Below are 25,956 nucleotides of genomic sequence, written 5' to 3' on the forward strand. Positions count from 1 at the left end.
CAGGCCATCTGTCTGACCCTTTAAGAAAAAGTCTGGTAACTGCTGATGTAATTGAAACTGAACTATGAGGTGTACCAGCAGCACTATGGTGCCAGTTCTAGGCCATCAATATAGGCCTCCTGGCTCAGAGTCTCTAGCAGGGGCTGGGGGAATGGCAGTGTGAGTAGCGAGGCATCACATTAAAAAAAAAAATACACCCAGGTACTTAAGCTTCATAGACTGAACTTTTGTTTCCAGATGATTCTGGCCATCTACAAGGAGTGACAATGGGATCACAGGGAAAGGGCCAGCGCAGTCCTTCAGTGCAGGGGTTCACTCCATAGGCACTGCTGGGCACGCGGATGGGTGACAGCCAAAACGGAGAGAAGGGAGAAAGAGGGGGGGTTGAGGAAGGAGAAACCAAGCAGCAGGAGTCTCCCACCCGACCAGAGGGGAGGCTGATAACTCCGAGTGTAGGGATGGGACGTGAAGGCAGAGTATGTGATGGGAGTAGTCAAGCCTTTGTAAGTACCAAGTGCATTCTGTATTATTAGCAGTAGTAGTGGTATCCTGGTGGCTTAGACAGTAAAGAATCCGCCTGCAATGTGGGAGACCTGGGTTCGATCCCTAGGTTAGGAAGATCCCCTGGAGAAGGGCATGCCAACCCACTCCAGTATTCTTGCCTGGGGACTCCCCATGGGCAGAGGGACCTGGCAGGCTACTGCAGGTTACAGTCTATGGGGTCGCACAGTCAGAGATGACTGAGCGACTAAGCACAGCGTGTAGTGGTAATAATAACAGAGTGTTTTGCTACTGTTTTTGCTGTGAGAGAGAGTGGCTGGGAAGCTGCCCTTCTCCATTAGCATTAGGCACTGGTATATCTTATTAGGTAATGAGCCCCTGTCACTGAAGAAGCTGAAGCTCAGGCTGGATCCTTGACTCAATCAGGTGGCAGCTAGTTCAGTATAGGTGGAGACAGAAGACAGCCTCTGAAGCCTTCATAGACTTGGATCTGAGTGCTCACTGAGCATTTTGGGAAGACCTTGTGTAGAAGTCTTGGGACTGCTGGGCAGCACCAGGGCTCTGACCTCTACTGCTGTCCATCATCTGGGCTCCCAGGACATGGCCCACAGTCTCCAGGGAGCCAGAGCATTTCTCTGCCTCTTCTTTAATGCCTTGAAGCTGGTTAACCAGGTGTCCTACCTCTCCCCAGGTGTCCTGCAAATTCTTCCGTTCTCTTATGCCTGATGCTCCCTCTGTCTGCAGTGCCTTCCCCGTAACTTTGAGCTGTTCCTCTGCTTCCCACTTTGCCTCCTCCTGGAGGCCATCCTGGCTTTAATGCATACTCTTTGAGCACCATCCTGTTGCGCAGCAGTTCAGGGCATATGAATGCAGACATGTTACAGTCTGGCATTGGGACCCTAGCTTGATTGATTGTGGCTTACTTTTTCCCATGTGAATTCCATTAGAGCCCTGGAGCAGGATCCAGCCAGCCCTAGAAAAGAGCTTTCCAAGTGTCAGGAGGTGCCCTCATGGTGTACAGAGCAGCAATGTGCCAGAAAGATGGTCAGTCAAACGAGAGGCAGGTAGCTGCTTCCCAGAGTGGGGCCAAGGGGGCCCAGTGGGCAACTCATGCCCATGTGTCCACGTGGGCCACCCTTTCCCCTGGCAACCACAAGCCTGTTCTCTATGTGGGGGTAAGTCTTATTCATTTGCAAGTGGTGCCAGGAACTTTGGGGCTTAGGGAGTGTTGTCCTTCTGTGCCTGGTAAGGACACTGAGGGTGCCAGGGAGATGACTGGCTGCAGCTAAAAAAAAAAAACCCCAAGCAAAAAACAAACCAAAAAAGGCTCTTGTATCCTAAGCTTTTAGAAGACCAAACACAAAAATAAAAATAAAGAAACCCAGAATTAAGTAATGCAGTGTAGCGGATCCATGTCTCTCTGAGAAGAAGCCCTGCAGGAAGTGCTGAGCAGAGAAACCAAGTGCCGGTTAAGCTGCCTCCCCTGTTGGTGCCCTGGTGTGGCCAAGGTGAGGGGAAGCTGTACTGCCATGGGAACGTGCATGTGGAATAACCCAGGGCCCACCAGTGTGTGGGCCAGTGCACGTGTGTGCGACCGAACCTGTGGGGCCCACCAGTGTGTGGGCCAGTGCACGTGTGCAGCCGAACCTGTGGGGCCCACCAGTGTGTGGGTGAGTGCACGTGTGTGCAGCCGAACCTGTGGGGCCCACCAGTGTGTGGGCGAGTGCACGTGTGCAGCCGAACCTGTGGGGCCCACCAGTGTGTGGGCGAGTGCACGTGTGCAGCCAAACCTGCGGCTGCGCTCAGGCAGCCTGCATCGTCCCGGCCCTGCCCCATCCTGCTTTGAGTCCTCAGCCATGGGCTCTCCCTCTGCCCTCTCTCCAGCTTCCTTCATGTGCTTCTGCCTCCCTCTTTCAGCACCCGTTGTCCCTTCTCTCCAGCCTCCCTGTACAGACCCTTTTCACCCTGCTCTCTGTGTGTGCTCACACCCTCATCTGGCTCCTCCCGATGTCCCTCTTTGCCACCTTATCAGCCATCAACATCATGCCCATTATTCTCAGGGGAGCTCCACACTGCTGTGGCACCACCACTCATACTCTGGACCCATGTCTCAAAGCACGTTGCATAGAACAACTGGTACAGGAGATGATCCTCAAAAAAGAAAAAAGGGCTTACTCTCAAGTAAACTTGGGTGATGCTGCCTATTGTAGCCACCTTCTTGGAGACTGTCCATTCAAAGCACGAGAGCATTTCCCAAAATACAAATAACACATTCTCTTAAAAATACCCTGTGTATCCATCAGCATCTTGCAGAACTACAGTTGTATGGGCCATACTTTTGGTATGATTCCCTAGAGGTGTTTTCTTGTCCTCCTCCAAATTACCATAATCTACTTGTCCCCACTGGAGCCTGGTTCCCCCTGAAAAATATGAGTGCCATCTTCCTCCACCTCAATCAGCAAAGCCTTAACTTCCCTTGCCTTTGAACTTGCCTCCTACCTAGCCCTGTCCTGCCCTGCTTTTGCAGAAGGAGACCAGTGCCTTTTCTAGCACATCAAACCACTCCCTCCCTATTTATCCTCTATATTCCCATCCTCTATTCCCGGCACCAAAGCCTCAGTTAACTGGCAAACAGCAGGTGTTGGATAAGTAAGGGGATGGCGCTGCTGAAGATCCTGCTACCATCTCTATCATCTTTTAAAAACTTTGCTCTTTTTGTCTCCACTATCTGGGGCCCACTCCACAATGCACCTTGACTTCAGCAAAGGGTTCTCATTCTTTATCTCTACTTAGTGCCCTCTGGAACCTTAGCACTCATGTTAATTATCAGTCAAATCCTACAGCTTCATGGCTCCTCAATCTCCTTGGCACTGAAGTCTTCCGCGTCCTTCCTGTAGCCATGCACATTCAAGACCTTGACCTTGATATGTCTGTCTGTAGCCTTAGCTTCTTACCCATGACCGCTTCTGCTGTTCCTCTATCAGTTGGGGAAGTATGGATATCAGGTAAATAAAACATATGCTGTTCTCTCTCCTTTGAGAACTCACAAAGAAGCAGGCCGTTTTCCTTTCTCCCCAATTCCTCCCCACTTAATCTATGCATGAGCTCTGTTCTGCCTTCACTCAGGCTAGCATGGACGCCATGGCCAGACCTTCAACAGAGCTCTCATTAAAGCCAGATACCCTGCACCTACCCTTAAACCTACATCGTACCCAGTCCTGCTGTCCATTCTCCAGGAACACTCTCCAAAGATGGTCCATCCTCCTTTCCCCAGTACCTCAAGCCTATTTTGACCTTCAACACTATTTTACCTAGAGAAAGTGTCTCCTAGGCAGGCTGAACTTTTTGTCTTTCTAACTTATGTCTGTTGTTTCCTTCCTCTTTGAGTCTACCACAGACAAAAGGGCAGGGCCCCCTCTTGTTCCTGTCCTGAAGCCTTGAGCCACCCCTTGTCCCCATTCCTTCCAGCACAGATTCTCTTCCTTTATGCCTGTTCCTCCTTTTCTTCCTACAATCTTGCAAGTTCATCTTCCTTCTGAAAAATACCTGGCTTGGTCCTGCTGCCCCCCTCTGGACTCCATATCCATTAATTTTTCCTGGAGGGAAGGAATTCCACTCCCCTGGGTCATCTCCCCCACCCTCCCCACCCCACGTCCCCTGCCACCACTCAACACCATCTGGAACCTTCTTGGAGCCAAGATTATGAAACTCTTGACTACCAGGGAAGAACTGGCTTCTGCTCAGGAGGGACAATGCTCACATCCTTCCAAGCCTCTTAGGTAGTCTTTGCCATCACACCAACCTTGGCCCCCCATATTCCCTTAGCTCTACTCTTAAACCATCCACAGAGGAAGGACCATGAGAAAAGCAATAGCTGCAGTTAAAACCACCCAAGAGTGAAAATCTCTCAAGTGAGGTCAACACTGCAGGTGAAGGTTGATAGTGAGGGAGAGCCTCCTAGCTTTGAGGAAACTTTCCTCTTGATCCCTTTACTTCCTTTTCCCCCTGTGAAGGCAGTTGGGAGATGGAGATCATTTCCAAGGTAGATGAAATGAGATTGGTCATCCATATTCAGAGCCCAGAGCCTGTGGTTTTTAAGGTTTGGAGTCGGGGGTCAGGATCCAACTCTGTGGTATGTGTACACAAATATGGCTGGGTGGGGGCTGCAGGGAGTAGATGGTGGTGGTGAAATATTTTTTTCTTCAGGGCCAAATCTCTCAGTGGCCATGATCTTGTTTGGCCTTTTTCTCCTTGCAGCCTTCTTATTTCTTCCAGAGGAGTATCCTGCAATAAGTTGGACTTTGTTGAGACTCCCTTTCTGGACCCCACAATCAGAGGGAAACAATATTCATGAAGTCATATTTGAGTGGGGTCCTGGGAGGCTTGGAAAGTGCCCTTCTTCAAGGTGCTGACCTTTAAGCTTGTTTTCCAGTGTTGGTGGTGGCCTTGCCAGCCCTTCCTCCCTCTTGCACTAGACCCCTTTGTAGACCTGCTCTGGGGGTGTCAGGTGGCAGCCTGAGATCACGACAGAGTCTTCTTTGTGAAATAGCCAGTGCCTGTAAGGACACAGTTACTGCACCTTAGCTTTGTCCTCATTTAACCTTCTTGAGAAACTTGGTCCTGCTTCCTTATCATAGCATCTACTAATGAATAAATTTTTAATTGCAGAATAAATCATGAGTAGAAAGTTTGGAAAATAGAGGAAAGAAAAAGCAACCATGTAAAACCCCAGCATCCTGATAGCAAACAATGATCATCATCGCAGTTACTCCTCCCCACTTTTTTTTAAACCAGATGTTTAGAAGACATTTGTTATCATAGTGTGTACATATGCATTTGCAGTGATTATGACCTTGAGCATCCTATTTCCAATGAAGATTCATGGGCTCCTCCAGTAGGAGTGACAGGTGGCACTTAGGCAGGCAGGCAGGCAGGGGTGGATCCTTGGCTGTGTAGACCACACTTAGGTCTCTTCTATGAATCTAAAAACCTCCTAGCAGTGATGTCCCAGCTGGATGCTTTAAGGGCTTCTCACCACGGTATTCAGTTAACCCTGAGCACTCTGCTCATAGAGGTCTGCAAAGAGAAGTAAACTGGAGGTTGAATTTCCAAAGACCATAGCACTTTCATTGGCTGTTTTCTCAGTAAGAGCAATTATCACCTCCTTCGTTATCATCTCTTATTTGTAGCGAGTACTTCTCAAAGTGCTTCGCCACGTGCCATCTTATCAAGTCTTGCAGCAGCCCTGTAATGTAGTCGTCATTATTTTCATCTGCATTTTGCCAATGAGGCAACAGAGATGTTGAAAGACTTGCCCAAGGTTATGAATCTAAACTCCATGCCCTTGCGCAAGGCAGTGACCAGGTTTCTCTGGGCACCATCTTTCTGCCTGTTTTATCTAGCACTCAGAAGAATTCTTTTTCCTCTGTGGCACAGTTTCTAGCTGGTTTTTCTTAAACACCCTTCTCTTCTTCTTTGCAGGGGGCCGTGATAAGCGAGGTGGACCCATCCTGACCTTCCCTGCTCGCAGCAATCATGACAGAATAAGACAGGAAGACCTGCGGAAACTGGTGACCTATCTGGCCAGCGTGCCAAGGTGAGGTGAATGTTCTGCAGGGGAGAGAGGGGGAAGCTGGCCTGATGCAACTAAGCTGGAGTGAGCCTCCATCCCTGCCAGAGGCCTGGCTGTTTTTGCCCTTGGAATGGATTCTAATTATTTCTGTTACGTCAGTACCTATTGTTCACCTCATTCCCATCCTTCCTATTGTTACTGCTGGGATTCATATGAACAAAGTGGAAGCTGGATGCTGGAACCATGGGCAGAGGTGAAGGTTCCAGGCTTAGAGGACCAGGACAGGCCCTGGAACCGGTGACAGTGTGGCCTGGGGGGGCAGGGATGGGAAGCCATTCTTTGCCTTGGGGAAATGGAAATTCTGGCCGATTCCACTCTGGCTTGTGTAATGGATTTTTTCTAAAACCTCTGGCTTTTGAATATGTTTGTAGCTTTTAGAGTTTAGGGCAAATAGCTCCACTTATATCGTTCAAGAGGCAGCCTTCAGCTCAATCTAGGTCATGCATTTTCAATGGGGGCAATATTGCCTCCAAGGGGGATGCAAATTGGTTCTTGTGTAAGGCACACACACACAAAAACTTTCATGTATTAAGCACAGCTAAATATATAGTGCATAAACATATATATATAATATATTCATGGTATTAAAATCTCATTGGTGATTAAGGAAAAAAGTATAAAAAGCCTCTTTTGTGGCAGGATGATGATTTTAAAAAATGATTGAGAAACACTGGTTTCTGAGTGTTTCTAGGTGGTGCTGCGCTCAGAGGGTGGCAAGGGAGACATGCTAGGGACACGGAATTTGTGGTGGAGGAGAGGCCTTGGCATGGTTAGAGAAACATGGAATGGGAGAGCCAGAAGACCCCTGAGCAGTAATCCAGGCAAATGCATGTCGTGTTTTACTTTGGAAGCAACATCTGTGTGGGATTGGAGTTGCTTACGGGGTGGTGGTGGTCAGTGGCAGAGCTTGGTTCAGAGCCCCCCTGACTCCTACCCTAGTGCTCTCCCCATCCTTGTTCACGGTCAGTGAGAACTCTGTTCTCTGATTTAGTGGGGTTGGAGTCTGTCAAGTGTTTGCTGTGGCAAATAAGAAGTGGTGCCTGGGGCTTTTAGAACTTTCATCTTGTCTCTCTGCATTTTACAGAGGAATCAGTAAATTGCACAGAGGAGCTCTGCCTTTGCGGGGAGACCTTGGATAATTGTTGAACGTGTTGATTAAGTTCTTGAAACAGATGTCAGTTGAGGCAGTCACTGCATTTGAAATAGCTATGGGAGAGACACATGTACAAGGATTGGCGGATGGTGGTGGGCAGGTGGGTAAAGGGGATTTAAGGGCAGTCATCAAATGCTTGGAAAGATGTTGAACAGAATGAAGAGCTCTGAGCAGAAGGCTGTGAACAAATAGATGTCAAATGGTGGCTTTTTTTTTTTTTCTTTATGATATCCACAGAGAACCAGAAAAAAGGTAAGAAGTCTTAAGCTCCAATGAAATGGACTTAGCTATATCCAAAGAAGAGCTTCTAAACTATGAGTACAAGAGAGTTGGATAAAGAATAGAACAGAAGGGTTCCGTGCCACACACACCACCACCCCCCCGCCCCGCCCGCCCGGAGGTCTTTATTCAGAAGAAATATTCCCATCTGTCTTGGAGGCAAGGAGATGGTTTAAATAACCCATGATTGATGTAGGTAATTTAGCAATTTAGCCATTGAGGGGCTAAGCAGTTTTAAAGGCATCTTTGCCAAGTATACTACTAACAGGCATAAAACCAGGCATTTCCTAAAGCAATTTACAGGAAGAGTTTTCAGGGGGACCAATGACAGACTCTTAGTTCTTTCAGAGTCAGAAGAAATTTGGGATCTTGAAGGGTATGTTTTTCTTTCTGATAGGTTTATCACATCCCTGAAGCTAATGCACACTCTTCTTTAGAATAGTAAGTGAAAGAATTGGAAGAACATTTTATTAATTCTGACTGTTAAGCAAAGCTGGGACAAAAAGGATTGGAAGCAATTAAAAAAGAAAAGATTTCTACTAGGTAAAGGGGAACAAAACTCAAGAAGAGCTGGGAGGAAGGTCATGAAAAAGTATAGACAATAGGTTGTCATTGAAAGAGCATAGTAGACTCAGGCTGTTTGCTTCCCAGAGGGTAGTCCCAAGCATTGCATCCTAGGCTCCTGAGAACAGAAAAGGTTCACAGGTTCTGGCAGGTGGGAGGCAAAAATGCTGTTGCTACTTTCAGTGGGAAAAATTGTTCAGGGATGCCTGCTGCCTCCCTCCCAAGGGGCCTATGTTCACCAGGAGTGTGCGTACTTGGCAGGCTGAAGAGCTTACCAACTAGTCATCCCCACCCATCGCTTCCTAGTTCTGCTGGCCACAGGTTCACACGTGATGACTGTTGGAAACAAAACCTTGAACAGGGTTATTCCAATGACAGTGAGGTCTGGGGAGGAAACTGAAGCACTTAGCACATCAGATAGTGTTTGCCATTCTTCTGCTTAGCCCTGGCTTTGGAAAGAAAGGAATCTGCAGAAATGAACAGCTAGATTTAGGCAGGTGACCCTGACTAGAAGAAATAGACTATTCTGGGTCATGGCCAAGGAGGCTATAAAGCTAGGCTTCTGTCAGGTGGAATGTGCTCTTCAGACTGGGGTAATCACCTGTGGGTGACACTCACTTATTCAAGCATTTATCATTTGTTCATTTTACAAATATTTAGAGCCTCTATAAGCCAGGCTGACTTAGGACTCATGGTGAGCAGGAACAGACATTTTGAGAAAGTTAGGAAAAACCTAAGTATTTCCCTACTGAGTGCCAAACCAGTGATCATAAAGGACAGACAGCACAGTATATAACTGTGCTGGTAGCGTAGGGATGAAGCAAGAGAAGACAAGCGAACAGGCCCAGTAAGTGATGAAAGAGGATCCCAGACTCTAAGGAACCAATCAGCTTGATGGCCATTTTGGGCACTGTTATATTATAGAATAGGTGATAAACAGAGGGTTGTGATAATTTATGAGTTATTACAGTGTCCCCTTTATAAATATGAAGGGTGTGGTTTTCTTTCTGGTAGGTTTATCATATCCATGCAGCTGCTGCATACTCTAAATAGAAAGTGAACAATTAAAAGAACTTATTTCTGACCTGTTAAGCAAAGGTGGGACAGAACAGATTGTAAACAATTTAAAAGGAAAAGGTTTCTGCTAGCTAAAGGGAGGAGAAGGCGATGGCACTCCACTCCAGTACTCTTGCCTGGAAAAATCCCATGGACAGAGGAGCCTGGTGGGCTGCAGTCCATGGGGTTGCGAAGAGTTGGACATGACTGAGCGACTTCCCTTTCACTTTTCACTTTCATACATTGGAGAAGGAAATGGCAACCCACTCCAGTGTTCTTGCCTAGAGAATCCCAGGGACGGGGGAGCCTGGTGGGCTGCCGTCTATGGGGTCACACAGAGTCGGACACCACTGAAGTGACTTAGGAGCAGCAGCTAAAGGGGACAGAAACCCAAGAGAGTCTGGGAAGAAGGATGGTTGTATGAAATGAATGGGAAGAAAAAGTCCCACTATAATGTGTGAAGGCCAGGTTCTGCCTGGGCCACTGCGTTCAGTCTGCTACACTGAGCCTTGCCAGCTCCTTTTTAGGAGCTATGTGGACCAGTTAGAATATTGTCAGGAGAGCAGCATACTAAGGGATCCACAAACTATGTTTCTGCAGTTGGAGGATGTTTTCTGGTGAGGGTGAAAATGGAAGAAAAGTGATTCCTGACTTCAGGTATCAGGAGAGCTGTGCTGCCCCTAAGAGGCGGGAACAGGCATGGTCTCTTTTGCATCAATGGGTAGAAGTTAGAGAGATCCTGACTCTGAAGTGGAGAAACAATCTGCCCAGGTGGGAGCTGTCCAGCACTACTGCTGCTGCCTCTGGAGAAAGCGAGCTTCCTGTCCAAGACTTCTACAGTGGGTTGGAGGCCAGATTAGATCATTTCTAAGAAACTTTCCTGCCCTGAATTCTGTGTTTCTATGATATTGGGGGAAAACACATTATAGAAATCTATAACCTCAAAACAGTATTACTACTCCACAAACATACTCTCTTTCTCAAATCCCCTATATTATTTAAGGCCTGGAATTTCACTTCAGATCTTGTGTGTATCTTAAATTCTAAGAGAACTCTTTTCCAGTCCCCTTGCATTCTGGATGGGGCTAAACATGATTCTAGAGTGTGGCTGTGACAGCAGCAGTTGCTCTTTTGGAATCCATCTCAGCCTGAGATGAGTCCTTTCCAACTTCCCTTTTTTGCTCCTGATGAGTTTGAACGTCTATCTCCTGGGGCTTCTCCAAGATTTCTGTTATCTTATTTTGAGGAGTGATGAAATTAGGGTAGGAAGAAAAGCCTTAAAAGTCTCCTAATTCAACTTTCTGATAACTTCTTTCACTTAATTCAACAAATATTTATTGAGTGCCTACCATAAGCCACGGCACAGTTAGGGATCTTGATAAACTTGTGTTATCTTTTCTGTCATCCATCCTATACTTATCTAACTTTTTTGTCCTTCTGCCCTGATATCTGCTTGTAATCTTACATGAAAGGAGTGGAAAAGAAATACTCAGAAACAAGCAGTGGATGAGTGTCCCTAGAAATTGAGAGACAAAATGTAGGCTGAGAGTAAGCAGTTGCCTGAGCATTACTTGTAGTACGGATAGTCTACCCACTGTGATTATTGGGAGTTGACCATATGCTTGGAGTAGAATTTCTAAGTATCTAGTAAAGAAATCCCAGGTCATTTTTATTGCACTGTATTCTTCCTCTTCTTCATTGTTATCCTGCTTTGTCACGATCAGCTTTCTGCGGCTCCTCTGGGCACTGATTGTTAGCACCTTGATGTATCTGCCACTTAATAGCAATGCTGCTGAGATGCTGAGTGTTCTAGCAGGGAATACAGGTATCATACTGGTGAGGAAAAATGACAAGAAATAATGATGGGGTATTCTGTAATGTCAATCAAACCAACGTGCCAATATTCCGCTTATTGCTTGATAATTTGTTCTTGTTCTACAATTTCAGCAACAGATAAATTGGGTTTATAGCCAGCGCTCTTTGTGCAGTGTCACCAGAAAATAGAAATAAATAGAGAGAGCCAGGAAGTTAAAAGATGAAGAGGTTAAAGCTGCAAGGATTTCCTCCCACTGTATTCAGCACGAGAGAACCCAAGCTATGGAATCTGAATGTGTCATCACTGAATGTGTCTGTTGTAAGGGCCTGTTGAGATGTGTCGGTGGTATCTTGCCCTTTGCTCTGAAAGTGAAAGTGAAAATGAAAGTTGCTCAGTTGTGTCTGACTCTTTGCAACACCATGGACTACACAGTCCATGGAATTCTCCAGGCCAGAATACGAGAGTGGGTAGCTGTTCCCTTCTCCAGGGGATCTTCCCAACCCTGGGATTAAACTCAGGTTTCCTGCATTCCAGGCAGATTCTTTACCAGATAAGCCCCCAGGCAAGCGCACGAATACTAGAGTGGGTAGCCTATCCCTTTTCCAGCAGATGTTTTCAACCCAGGAATCGAACCAGAGTGTCTAGCATTGCAGGCAGATTCTTTACCAGCTGAGCTACCAGGGAAGCCCCATCAATTAAAGAAGACTGCAAAGAGTAGTGATGTAAAGTTCAGAAAATAGAGCCAATGAAGACATTTGCCTAAAGCTTATCCTTTTCCAGATCCCTTTTAAATTTCTTTTATTGCTTATGTATAAATCTTCATAATTCCTATTATACTTACCACATTCTATACAAATTTCTTAACAGTATCAGTTAAGTGTTCCTATTGTTAGGTGTACACAGTCCAAGCACTGAAGGGCAAATGGTGTTCTACTCTGCTGCTAAGGAACGTAGCATCACAATAGTAACAGCCATTGCCTGTAATCACCTTCCTTGGAGCCATACAGACCTTCACAGCAAAGGGAAGAGAGACATCTTCAGATCAATGGAAGGCACTGGGGTTCCGATCCCAGCTCTACCATTTCTGAGTCAGGAAGCATATGACCACTCCACCCAGGTTATCTGAGCAGAGTTTAACAAAGACACACTTTACAATGCTGCAGGTGGGCAACAGGGAAAGCAGCAAGATTTGAATTTTCAAATTATCCCAGAGCTGGCAACATCAGGTAGGCAAGACATTATGACTTCTAGGCCTGAAGGGGCAAGGTGAGGAGAGGTGCATGGAACCCAGAGAGGTAGCTGTAGGAGAGGGCCACTTGGCAGGAACTGTGGCCTTCAGTAGAAAGCTGCCAAGAGCTCACAGTGACTCCATGACGCGGGATAAAGGAAGTCAATATTCTTGCTTCAGCCTTCCCATTCTCTGGCCTCCTGTCATTGTTTGTCAGTTACTGAATGTAACCAAAACCAAGTGACACGGGGCTCACTGAGGCATTCCATGTGGGTCAGCCTCCCAGGGCTTTGGGGTAGAGAGGAGAGGATGGAGGATGGACTCACAGGGGCAAAAGGAAGATATTTAACACAAGATGAGACCTTGGGCATATGACTCTATTTCTGAGTCCAATATTCTGATTTTTAATTTGGGAAAAGAATGTCTATCTCACAAGGATGTTGTGGAGAAATTATCTGTCAATCTCTCTGTAGCACTTCGGCACTCAGAATGTAATAGCCTATCTCCTAAAGGCACCTAATAATAGTAATGGTGGTGGTGGTTTAGTCACAAAGTCATGTCCAACTCTTGCAACCCCGTGGACGGTAGCCCACCAGGCTTCCCGGTCTATGGGAATTCTCCCGGCAAGAATATTGGAGTGGGTTGCCATTTCCTTTTCCAGGGGATCTTCCCAACCCAGGGATCAAATCTGAGTCTCCTGCATTGTAGGCAGATTCTTTACTGACTGAGCTATGAGGGAAGCCCTAAAAGCATAAATATATGTACGTATATGGCAGTATTTGCTACATGTGAAGGAATAGATGTATGTGTAAGCTATGAAGCGTTGTAATAAATCGAACACCTGAGAGCCCACCCCCACCTTCAGAATGGGAACATCTCCTCTGCTCTTGAAGCTATCTGTGGCCTTTCCCTGCCCTAATCCCACCTCCTTCCTCCAGAAATCACTATTATCCTGAGTTTTGTGTTTATCCTTTTTCTTTTTTGGTATAGTTTGCCACATGTTTGCGTAAGCAATGAATTATTTAGTTTTGCATGGTTTTTAGCTTTATAAAATGATATTATACCATATGTAGTTTTTTGTGACTAACTTTTCTGATGACTTCGTGACTAAACAACAAAAGTTTGTCTTCTTTGGAATCCCAGCTCTATGACTATAGTCACTATAATCCACCTGCAGGGCAGGAGACGTGGGTTCAGTCCCTGGGTCGGGAAGATCCCCTGAACAAGGAAATGGCAACCTACTCCAGAATTCTTGCCTGGGAAATTCCATGAACATTGGTGCCTGGTGGATTACAGTCCATGGAGTTGCAAAGAGGTAGACGTGACTTAGCAACTAAGCAACAACAGCAGCTTCTCTGAACTACTGTGATTGTGACAACATGGATAAATTGTAAAATATAATTTGGAGTTGAAAAAAAGCACTTAATGCATCCAACCTCTAGAACTGATCTAGTAAGTAATAAATAAATGCTAGCCAATATTGTCATCTTCAAAGCTACATTATTGCACTATTAAAAGTATGCTGTATATATTAATTTATTTCTTACAGAATTTTGAGAGGGATATTATTTGTTCCCATTTTACATATGAGGAAACTCAGGCTCAGAGAAATTAGGTATCTTTCCTGTTGACACACAGCCTGTGTGACTTGGGGCACTGACTAAATGCGGAGGCCAGGGTGAAGGAGGCGGTGGTGGTAGAGTGCAGGGGACAGATCTGAAGAGAGGAGGGAGGCCGATCCTGAAGGATAGGCTAAGGATTGAAGGAGTAGGACAGCATGAGAGTAGTAAGGAGAAGAAAGGCGGATGGTTGTAATTATGGTGGGCAGTGGTGTCCCATCAAACCTGTGTCGTCCAAGATACTCTTTAGATTCTAAGTATGAAGGTTGTTGCAGGTGGAAAATGCAGGTGGTGATTGTCTGAAGCTCAGGTTTCTGCTGGCCAAGACACCCGTGGTGACTGTGGGTGTGCAGGGTGATGGAGGTGGGGGGTGGTGCCTCAAACTTCCTCTCCCATGTCTGTGTGCTCAGTTTTAGACACACAGTTCTATTCATTTATGCTATCTGTGGATAAACAGTCAACTGTTTTTCAGTGTGAATTACACTAAGGGATGCTGTGAAGAAATTAAAGCACTGAAGACCTTGGCAACTGTTTAAAGAGATGAGTAAAAGTCTGTAGTAGGGACCCTGAACATATAAACTGGAAAGGTGGGGGTGGTCTCCACTGTATTCTAGGGTGCTCATCCTGTCCTGTTTCCATGGGTCTGAGATGTTTCTTTCTCTCAGTCACCTGCCTGGAGTGATCTTGCATTGCTCTGATATCAGAAGCATGATTCTGGCATTACTTAGCAGTCAGCCGATAGGCATTCTGAAGTTAGTTCACTTTCTTGACCATGCCACTGCCAGTCTTGGCAGGTGTGTGTCTGTGCTGGTGTATTCTGAGGCAGAGGGCCCAGGGAGGGCTTGTGGAAACCCTGAAGAGCCTACTGTGATGCTTCAAATGCAGAGACAAGCACTTGTGATTCCCTAGAGAACAATAACCTGGATGATCAGAGGCGGAAACCATGTGGTCATAACGTAACCATGAGAAGCAGCTCTCATAATTCCAGAAATGCTTCAACACCTTTAGGTGATGAATCAAGGGCCCGGCACTGGACAAAAGGACCCCTGATGGAGAGGGGAGTGTTGTTTTTTCTTCACGGGCATCTTCAATGTGATCCGTAGAAGGGACTTGGGACATTGCCACTGACTTGTTGGGAGTGGAACTATGGACTAGCAGAGGAGGAAGGAGTGGCCTCAAGGACAAATACTGATCCTGGAAATTGTGCAGAGCGTTCCAGCCCAGGAAGAATGAACCCCTGAACCTTCCCCTCTGGGAGGAGAAATGTACATGTAGCTGACAAATTTCCTCGCCTATAAAATAGGCACAGAGATATCAACAGACATAAAGGTAGTGGGGATCACATGAGAACACATGTAAGGTACCTAGCCAAGGTCTTGGCACTCAGCAGGGGCCGATGGCCGATTTCTTTCCCTTTTCTTGCTTGGCAGTGGGGACCTTGTTTTGTTATTTGTCCTTCACTGTGTCTAGCACAACTCTATCAAAGTCAAATTTTTGTGTGTTAATCACTCAGTCATCTCCAACTCTTTGTGATCCCACAGACTGTAGCCCACCAGGCTTCTCTGTCCATGGAATTCTCCAGGCGAGAATACTGGAGTGGATTGCCAGTCCCTTCTCCAGAGGAACTTCTCAACCCAGGGATCAAACCCTGGTTTCCTACGTTGCAGGCAGATTCTTTACCATTTGAGCTACAGAAAAGTCCTTAAATTGGGCCCGTCCCGTGAAAGTCGCTCAGTCGTGTTTGACTCTTTGTGACCCCATGGACCGTACAGTCCATGGAATTCTCCAGGCCAGAATACTGGAGTGGCCTTTCCCTTCTCCAGCGGATCTTCCTGACCCAGGAATCGAACTAGGGTCTCCTGCATTGCAGGTGGATTCTTTACCAACTGAGCTATCAGGGGAAGTCCCTTAAAGTCAAGGTTACAATAATGGTTAAGGTTAGAATGAGAGCTAATAGGAATAGCAGTAATAGTAATAAGATCAGTATCATCTAGGGGTATCATCATTGTAATAAATACTGAATTTATATATATATATATATATATATATATATATATATATATATCTAATGGTGTGATAAAGTCTTGGCCTCTTTTAAAATTAGAAAATTATTTATTTATTATAAAAATAAAAGCAGAAAATAGAAAAAATTTTTAAGTCAATTGTAACTCTACCCTCTAGAAATAAAAACAATATATTGACATTTTTCTTTCCTACCTCTTTTTATTGGAGATTTTGTAACGCAGAATTGAATCATATTGTTTATTTAATGTTGCTTCATGTTTTATCCCACTTACTATTATACCCTAAGAATATTTTCATAACATTTTATGCATAATAGTATATCTTTGGATACACCATATTCTAACTAACCTTATCATTAGATATCCAAGTCATTTCTAAAAACTTCATTGCTATAAACGACTCTCAGTAAAATTCTTGGTGTATGAACCTTTGTCTACATTTTAAATGGTTTCTTGGGGATAGATTCGTTGCAATTTTGGATTTTTTTAAGGCCAGTGATCTGCATTGCCATGTTTCTTTCCAAATTTCCCAATTTATAGTTCCGGTATGCCTTGCTATAGACTTCCAAGTCTTTTTGTTTCTCCAAATTTAAGTTTTTACACTACTTACTGACCAGAACCCCCTGTGAAAATGTTGTTTTTACCATCATCAAGAAGCCTAATTTAGGGTTATGCACTTAAACCTATCCCTGGATTTGAAAGAATAAAAGAATTGGCCACAGGGCCTGCCCTTTGGGGTCGTCCAGGGTAGGATTCCTTTAACTTGCCTAAACTAATAGGAATGTTGAAAGGGGGACCATACATTAAAGTTCAAATCTGATAACAAATCTATGATGACTTGATTGTTTTTGCCCTTGGTGAATCTTTTGTTTTGCCTCTGGGTATATTTGATCTCCTTGGCTGGTTGTACAATGAGTTCCTGGCTTGGCACAAAGTAGTAGTTAATCTCCTCTGCTCTCATCTGAGCTGAGGTCCTTATCTGCCTTCCACTGAGAAAGTTGGGTCTCCTTGGAGTTTGTTTCTGGGCAGCAATGACGAATGATCCTCTAAAGCTTCAGTTCAACTCAGTTCAGTCGCTCAGTCGTGTCCGACTCTTTGCGACCCCATGAATTACAGCACGCCAGGCCTCCCTGTCCATCACCAACTCCTGGAGTTCACTCAAACTCACGTCCATCGAGTCAGTGATGCCATCCAGCCATCTCATCCTCTGTCGTCCCCTTCTCCTCCTGCCCCCAATCCCTCCCAGCATCAGAGTTTTTTCCAATGAGTCAGCTCTTTGCATGATGTGGCCAAAGTACTGGAGTTTCAGCTTTAGCATCATTCCCTCCAAAGAAATCCCAGGGCTGATCTCCTTCAGGATGGACTGGTTGGATCTCCTTGCAGTCCAAGGGACTCGCAAGAGTCTTCTCCAACACCACAGTTCAAAAGCATCAATTCTTCAGCACTCAGCCTTCTTCACAGTCCAACTCTCACATCCATACATGACTACTGGAAAAAAACACAGGCTTGACTAGACATACCTTAGTTGGCAAAGAAATGTCTCTGCTTTTGAATATGCTATCTAGGTTGGTCATAACTTTTCTTCCAAGGAGTAAGCGTCTTTTAATTTCATGGCTGCAGTCACCGTCTGCAGTGATTTTGGAGCCCCCCAAAAATAAAGTCTGACACTGTTTCTACTGTTTCCCCATCTATTTCCCATGAAGTGATGGGACCAGATGCCATGATCTTCGTTTTCTGAATGTTGAGCTTTAAGCCAACTTTTTCACTCTCCTCTTTCACTTTCATCAAGAGGCTTTTTAGTTCCTCTTCACTTTCTGCCATAAAGGTGGTGTCATCTGCATATTGAGGTGATTGATATTTCTCCCGGTAATCTTGATTCCAGCTTGTGTTTCTTCCAGTCCAGCATTTCTCATGATGTACTCTGCATAGAAGTTAAATAAGCAGGGTGACAATATCCAGCCTTGACGTACTCCTTTTCCTATTTGGAACCAGTCTGTTGTTCCATGTCCAGTACTAACTGTTGCTTTCTGACCTGCATACAGGTTTCTCAAGAGGCAGGTCAGGTGATCTGGTGTTCCCATCTCTTTCAGAAATTTCCACAGTGTATTGTGATCCACACAGTCAAAGGCTTTGGCATAGTCAATAAAGCAGAAATAGATGTTTTTCTGGAACTCTCTTGCTTTTTCCATGATCCAGCGGATGTTGGCAATTTGATCTCTGGTTCCTCTGCCTTTTAAAACCAGCTTGAACATCAGGAAGTTCACGGTTCATGTATTGCTGAAGCCTGGCTTGGAGAATTTTGAGCATTACTTTACTAGCGTGTGAGATGAGTGCAATTGTGCAGTAGTTTGAGCATTCTTTGGCATTGCCTTTCTTTGGGATTGGAATGTAAACTGCCCTTTTCCAGTCCTGTGGCCACTGCTGAGTTTTCCAAATTTGCTGGCATATTGAGCATAGCACTTTCACAGCATCATCTTTCAGGATTTGAAATAGCTCAACTGGAATTCTATCACCTCCTCTAGCTTTGTGCGTAGTGATGCTTTCTAAGGCCCACTTGACTTCACGTTCCAGGATGTCTGGCTCTAGGTGAGTGATCACACCATCGTGATTATCCAGGTCGTGAAGATCTTTTTTGTACAGTTCTTCTGTGTATTCTTGCCACCTCTTCTTAATATCTTCTGCTTCTGTTAGGTCCATACCATTTCTATCCTTTATTGAGCCCATCTTTGCATGAAATGTTCCCTTGGTATCTCTAATTTTGTTGAAGAGATCTCTAGTCTTTCCCATTCTGTTGTTTTCCTCTATTTCTTTGCATTGATCACTGAAGAAGACTTTATTTTCTCTAAGGCTTAGGTGTGGTCATTTGCTCTCTTTCTTAGGATTCAGAGACCTATGGCTTACTGACAGCAGGCTGATTAGGAAGCTAATGTTGCTGTTTCCACTTAGATTAGGTAAACTTCTGTGTTGCAGGTGAAATAAATCTCAGTGTATTCAGGTTTTTCAGGAATTCATGCTGGGGAATCAGGATGATTTACATTTCATTCGAATTCATTTGTCTGGAATGTTGTGAGGGAGATCCCTAAATATGGATACTAGAGAGAGAGCTTGGCATTGAGGAAGAAGGATATGTTTTTCACTTTGTGGGTTCCAGATTTGGGGTTGTTTCTCCCTCCCCTTTGGGGCTTTCCTGGTGGCTCAGACGGTAAAAAATCTGCATGCATTGCAGGAGACCCAGGTTCAATCCCTAAGTCAGTAAGATCCCCTGGAGAAGGGAATGGCAACCCACTCCAATATTCTTGCCTGGAGAATCCTATAGATTCTGGGACCCAGCTTTCTGTAGCCTGGCAGGCTACAGTCCATGGGGTCACAAAGAGTCAGACACGACTGAGCAACTCAGCATACATATTCCCTCTCTCATTATGTAAATATGTTCAACATGTTTCTATTTCTCTCTTCACCTGTCATTGGTTAGGTTCTATCAGATGCCCCTCACTGGTATTTGGGGTTGTGTATGTTTTAGTTCTGTTCAGTCACTCAGTCGCGTCCAACTCTTTGTGACCCCATGGACTGCAGCACGCCAGGCTTCCCTGTCCCATCACCAACTCCCAGAGCTTGCTCAAACTCATGTCCATCAAGCCAGTGATGCCATCCAACCATCTTATCCTCTGTTGTCCCCTTCTCCTCCTGCCTTTAATCTTTCCCAGCCTCTAAGTGTTTTCTGATGAGTCAGTTCTTCGCATCAAGTGGCCAGAGTATTGGAGTTTTAGCTTTAGCATCAGCCCTTCCAATGAATATTCAGGACTGATTTCCTTTAGGATGGACTGGTTGGATATCCCTGCAGTCCAAGGGACTCTCAAGAGTCTTCTCCAACACCACAGTTCAAAAGCATCAATTCTTCGGTGCTCAGCTTTCTTTATGGTGCAACTCTCACATCCATACATGACTCCTGGAAAAACCATAGGTTTGACTAGACAGACCTTTATCTGCAAAGTAAGGTCTCTGCTTTTTAATATGCTGTCTAGGTTGGTCATAGCTTTTCTTCCAAGGAGCAAGCATCTTTTAATTTCATGGCTGCAGTCACCATCTGCAGTGGTTTTGGAGCCCAAGAAAATAAAGTCTATCACTGTTTCCATTATTCCCCCATCTATTTGCTATGGAGTGATGGGACCGGATGCCTTGATCTTAGTTTTTTGTATGTTGAGTTTTAAGCCAGCTTTTTCTCTCTCCTCTTTCACTTTCATCAAGAGGCTTTTAGTTCCTCTTCGCTTTCTGCTATAAGGGTGGTGTCATCTGCATATCTGAGGTTATTGATATTCTCCCAACAATTTTGACTCTAGCTTGTGCTTCATCCAGCCCAGCATTTCACATGATGTACTCTGCGTAAAAGTTAAATAAGCAGGATGACAATATACAGCCTTGATGTACCCCTTTCCCAATTTGGAACCAGTCCTTTGTTCCATGTCCAGTTCTAATTGTTGCTTCTTGACCTGCATACGTATTTCTCAGGAGGCAGGTCAGGTGGTCTGGTATTCCCATCTCTTGAAGAATTTTCCACAGTTTGCTGTGATACACACAGTCGAAAGGTTTAGCGTAGTCAATGAAGCAGAAGTAGATGGGTTTTTTTTTGAATTCTCTTGCTTTTTCTATGATCCAGTGGATGTTGGAATTTGGTTTCTGGTTCCTCTGCCTTTTCTGAATCCAGCTTGTACATCTGGAAGTTCTAGGTTCACGTACTGTTAAAGCCTAGCTTGGAGAATTTTGAGCATGATTTTGCTAGCATGTGAGATGAGTGTATGTTTGGGAGGCATATACTGGATGCTGACACTTCATGTTATGTCACTTTAGTTTTGTTGAGACTGCCTTTATTATATACGTATGAAAGTGAAACTTAGTTTCTCAGTCGTGTCCGACTCTTTTCGACCCCTTGGAATATAGCCTGCTAGTCTCCTCTGTCCATGGGGTTCTCTAGGCAAGAATACTTTAGTAGGTAGTCATTGCTTTCTCCAGGGGATCTTCCCTACCCAGGGATCAAACCTGGATCTCTTGCATTGCAAGCTGATTCTTTACTATTTGAGCCGTTAGGGAAGCCTTATATATGTATAAAATGGCAACCTACTCCAGTAATCTTGCCTGGAGAATTCCACGGACAGAGCAGGCTGGCAAGCCACGTTCCATGCGGTTGCGAAGAGTCATACATGGCTGAATTGCTAACCCTTTACCCTTTACACACTCTGGCAGTTTAGGTATGCTGCCACCAAGTGGTGGAGTACATTAGCTCAGCTGCCTAGAAGACAGATGGTTTGTATGGTGTAGTTGCTAAGTCATGTGCGACTCCCTGCCACCCCATAGACTGTAGCCGCTCCTCTGTCCATGGGATTTTCTAGGTGAGAATACTGGAGTGGGTTGCCATTTCCTTCTCCAGGGAAGATACAGGTGGATTTTGTCAAGGGCTCCAAATATTATGCCCTCTCCTCCTTAGACCTTAGGTTTTCTAGGCTTTACTTTTTAAATTTTTATTGAAACATTTAAACTTAAGTAACCACTAAATGATAATTATTTTTCCTGAACTATGAAATTAGTTTAATATTAAATTCCCTGATAGCTCAATTGGTAAAGAATCTGCCTACAATGCAGGAGACCCTGGTTCAATTCCTGAGTTGGGGAGATCTGCTAGAGAAGGGATAGGCTACCCACTCCAATATTCTTGGGCTTCCCTTGTGGCTCAGCTGGTAAAGAATCTGCCTGTAATGCGGGAGACCTGGGTTCAATCCCTGGGTTGGGAAGATCCCCTGGAGAAGAGAAAGGCTACCCCACTCCAGTATTCTGGCCTGGAGAATTCCATAAAGAGTCGGACCTGACTGAGCAACTTACACTTTCACATTGAAATATTAAATAATGTTTGTAGAAATCTTTAGCTTGAATATTGCTAGTTGAAACTGAGAATTTTATAATAATGCTATTTTGGGTAAAAACGCTTAAATAATGTGAAGGTGAAGTCACTCAGTCGTGTCCAACTCTTTGCGATCCCATGGACTGTAACCTACCAGGCAGAATCTCTATATCAATTCTTCCTTTTATAAAATAAAATCCTTTTTTAAAAAGAAAATCACTCCTATTGGTTTGTCTTCAGTCTTAGGTAGACTTGAAGTTACAGTGCCTCAGGCATACTTATCTCTTGACATTTCTACTGTCTTCCTCACTGTTTGCATTAGCCACAAACACTGAAGATTGACGTCTTAATTTGTCTTTTCAAACCTTCCCTTAAAGGTTCAATTTTTTTTCTCCAAACATGGGAAATGAGAACAAGAAAGACATCACCATGTAGGGCTTTTTGGTGCTAAGAGTATAATCCTGGTGTATATATTTACTAGTGTGGAAAATTTCTATGCCAGTTTGTCACTGTAACTTTTATTATAAGAAGGAGGTTTCCCCCTTACCTGTTTTACTCCACCTTATCTCTTCTTGGATTGCTTTAGATAAAACAACTTTTAAAGAATGTCTCTCTTGAAAGTCTGGCATCACCTATGCAGAACAAAATACTTTGAAAAAAATTTGAAGAAGACTTTTGCAACTAGAAAACCCATCATTTAGTGGTGATGGGTCCCCTGTCTTCCACGAGTTGTGATTATTCAGAAAGCTTTTTCCCTGATAGATGGAAAACAGCTTGAGGGCAGGTCAGTGGGTCTTGTTGGAAGTTTACAGAGCAGCACCTTGCAAGTTGGCTGAATTCTCTTAGACTGGGAGAGCCCCAAGAGAAAAGGGCAGTGTCTCACCCTCTCCATCCCATCAGAGCCAATGCCAGCCTCTCTTTTCCAGACATGAAGTCACTGAAGTCAGACCCAGTGCTCCTTTGGAATGTCTTCTTTCCTCTGTAAGGGGCTGTACCCACAGAGGGGCCCAGGCCGGGTGGGTGGACTGGCTCCGCTGCAGAGCCTTCTATCAGAGGACAGAGTGTGGGGGAGCATGCCAGGGAGCCGGGAGTGGATGCTGTCTCATCAACAAGAAGTATTCCTGTTTCTATATCGAGCAAGTGTGACAGCCAGCCCTTTTTCTTCTGGAACCCAGACAGGAGCACTTTGTCAGAGCCACTGTGACTCAGCTAGGACGAATGTTTTTCCGAGTCACTTACTGACATCATCCAAGTGTGCGCCCTGATGGTCCTGCTTCCTCCTTCACCTTCTCTCAGGGCCTCCCTCCTCTGCCCACCCCCTACCTTATTCTAGGTCAAACAAGGATCAGCTTTGGTTTTGAGAACTATTGAAAAACTCTAAAACCAATACATTTTCGTCCCTCTTATCTCAGACTGTTTCATGCAGTCCTGAGCTGGAATTTCATGTTTACAGTGCTAGCAATTTGTGTGCCAGGTTTTGCATGGAAACTCCTCTTGGCCTGGTGCTCTAGGCAAGGTTTGAACCTAGTGCTGTGACACTCTCCACCCTGATTCCCTGTCTCAGAAGAGACTGTCATCTCATTTCTAGACTGGAGGCAGTTTTCCTTTGCAGGAGTCTCAGACTTCAGAACTTCCTTACTAAGGAAGAAATTCCCTGTTTTGGACCTGGAGGAAGGCAAGAACCATTCCTCCCCCTGACCTAGCCCCGATGGGGATAAAGTATTCCATTAGGACGCCTGCAAGTCAGTCCAGATTTAAATCTGTGTATAAATGGAACAATTGTTTAGTTTACATACACAACAATTTAAGAGATGATGGTCAAATAATCCTCTGGTTTTTTCAGGCTGAACTTGCACACTGAGAGGGGACCTAGTTCTTGCGCTTGGAAAAGCTTGCAGTCTGGTGGAGATTCTAGGACCCACTGGAGAAAACAAACTAAACATTTTCTAGGCAGTTGTTAAATAAGCATAGCAGTTCAGTGGACGTCATCAGAGACAGTTTATTGGATGTATAATCTGAACTGAATTTCAGAAGAAGTAGATAGGTTAGGATCCTGGAATTTGAGGTAGGAAGGGATTGCAGAGGTCAGCCAGGCCAACCCCTTCGCTTTCAAAGGGTGGAGTGCTATCCAGAGAGTGTGGCGAGATGCTGAGTGTCACCCAGCTGGCCAGTGGTATTGCTGGGGCTGGTGGTTACAACCTTGAACTGCCTCCTGACAGCCACTGGGGTCAGGGCCTCCCTGGGGTCTTGTGTGGAGGAATTTTCCCCTTACCCACGAGCTCTCAGAGTCTCTAAGCTAGCTGTGGGTCAGGGCAAAGGCATGCAGGAGCCCTTCCTGGTTGGCTTGAGTTCCAGGCATGTCCCGCTCCCTTGGCTTTCTCCTTTGGGTCTCCACTACCCCCCTCACCGCTCCCAGGTTTACTCCTGTGCCTGAGCCTTACCGAGGTTTTCCGCAGTGGAAATCGCAGAGCCCCTGGCTAGTGTCAGAAGGTAGAGGCACCTGCTCTGTGCCGAGTGAAGCTCCTGCCTCGGCAAAGTCCAGCGGACCTGGCCCTGACAGTGTAAAGACAGCTGAGGGGTCTGTGTTGATAGGTTATTTGGGCATTTGTCTGTAGGTACAGGGAAATCGCAGTGGGCTTTCAAGAAAGTGATTGTTACTCAGGGAGGAGAGGAGGCGTACGCAGGCAGTTTTAACCAATGATTATTTCCTGGAGGAAGTATGTGGTTTATTAATGAGGATTCCACCTGCCTTGCTAGGAAAGTAGAGCCCAGCCGGAGAGGAGGGGATCCCCTTGAGAGGGTGAGAGAGGTGGGGATGCAGTGAGAGGAGGAAGAGTGGTGATGGCAACAGAGTTTGCAGTGAGCAAGGAGTCCTTGTTCTGTGGGTGGGGCGGAACATGGCACATTGCTGCAGCCCCACCTGGGTCAACTCTCTTCTCTGTCTCCCGGCTTTGGAAAAGCTCCCTGTGACTGATAGTTGGGGTGACTGAGACACCGTGGTTAGACAGATTACAGTCTTTGGAATGTGGATTCAGCCTTTGGCCTACTACTCACAGATGTATGAGCAATTTATAATGATGCATATTTTTTTAAGTTAAAAAAAAAAGATGCCTGAGTTTTCACCTGGCCTGTCTATGGGAAAGCGCAGATGGTGAAGGCTGGAGGAGCATGGCCTTGGGGATGGTCTAGGGAGGGGCGGGAGAGGGCATTGTGGAGAGGTTGCTGTTTTTGGCTTTCATCCTTTTTTCTTTCCCTTGGTTTCCATTTCACTTCTGTTTCATATTCTGAATGCCCTAGAAGGAGGGGTGAACAACTCTATGAAGCAGAATAGGAAATAGGACAGGAGGCTGAGGTTGGGAAATGGAAATGTCAGTTTCCATCCCAGCCCCCTGGACCCACCCCTCTGCCACCTGCTCTCTCTAGCCAGCCAGCCTCAAACTTTTAGGAGCAATGGTTCTGGTGCTTCTCCCAAGTTTCCCAGCTCCTTTTCTCCTAGCTGAGAGGGGCTCCTTCCAAGTGCCCTGCCCCAGACCAGTCTGGCTTAGAAAGCAGGTCTTTTTCTTTGGTGAATGGAAGTTGTGTTTCAGAGAAGGTGAGACTGTCAGGTAATAATCTGGTAGGTTAACACATTCTAGGTTTACATGCAGCTAACCAGGCTGGCCCCCACAGGAACCTTCCTTTGGAAGGCTGCATCCTTTTACTTTGGTCTGTTAGCTGGGTCATTTCTGGAACTCTTCTTGGGAGCTCCTTTCAGTCTATAGTATGCTCCTTTGACTAGCTGTAGGCTGGAAAATCTTGTTCTTTTTGAGCTTTTTTGTTTTTTTATTTTTAGAAAGTGTTTTTAAAGACAGCATTGAGAATAAGTCAGTTTGTGGGTGCAGAGGTCTTTCTGTGTGTTTTAGGCCATTGACCTGTTGCTTTAATGGCCATACTTGGGGATGTGGAAATAATCTTGGGGCCTGAATCTTCACCACACTCTGTCCACGGATAGAAAAGAGAATCGGCTACATCTCTGCCTCTGGCACAGCTGCAATCAAAATGTTTTATTTCTTTTCTTTTCTTTTTTTAAACAGTTTCATTTGGGTGGAATTAGGCAGCAAACTTTAAAGCAGTGGAAAACATAACCCTTCTTTACTTGGACTCCATTCCGAGGTCTACCTGGGATGCTGAGTTGGGCAAGAGTTGGCTTGGTTT

The 25,956-nt window shown here is 45.3% G+C and overlaps 1 protein-coding gene across 10 annotated transcripts in view; it reads left to right on the forward strand.

Annotated features, from left to right (window-relative positions):
* KALRN (kalirin RhoGEF kinase) overlaps positions 1-25,956 on the forward strand; it is a 695,559-nt gene that overhangs the window by 206,457 nt on the left and 463,146 nt on the right. For all 10 annotated transcript variants that reach the window (XM_069555992.1, XM_069555980.1, XM_069556000.1 and 7 more), the window contains exon 3: positions 5,983-6,097. In XM_069555992.1, coding sequence (XP_069412093.1) covers positions 5,983-6,097 — 115 coding nt within the window. The remainder of the gene's footprint in view (positions 1-5,982; positions 6,098-25,956) is intronic.

Source organism: Ovis canadensis, chromosome 1 (genome assembly GCF_042477335.2).
Source record: "Ovis canadensis isolate MfBH-ARS-UI-01 breed Bighorn chromosome 1, ARS-UI_OviCan_v2, whole genome shotgun sequence".
NCBI lineage: Eukaryota > Metazoa > Chordata > Mammalia > Artiodactyla > Bovidae > Ovis > Ovis canadensis.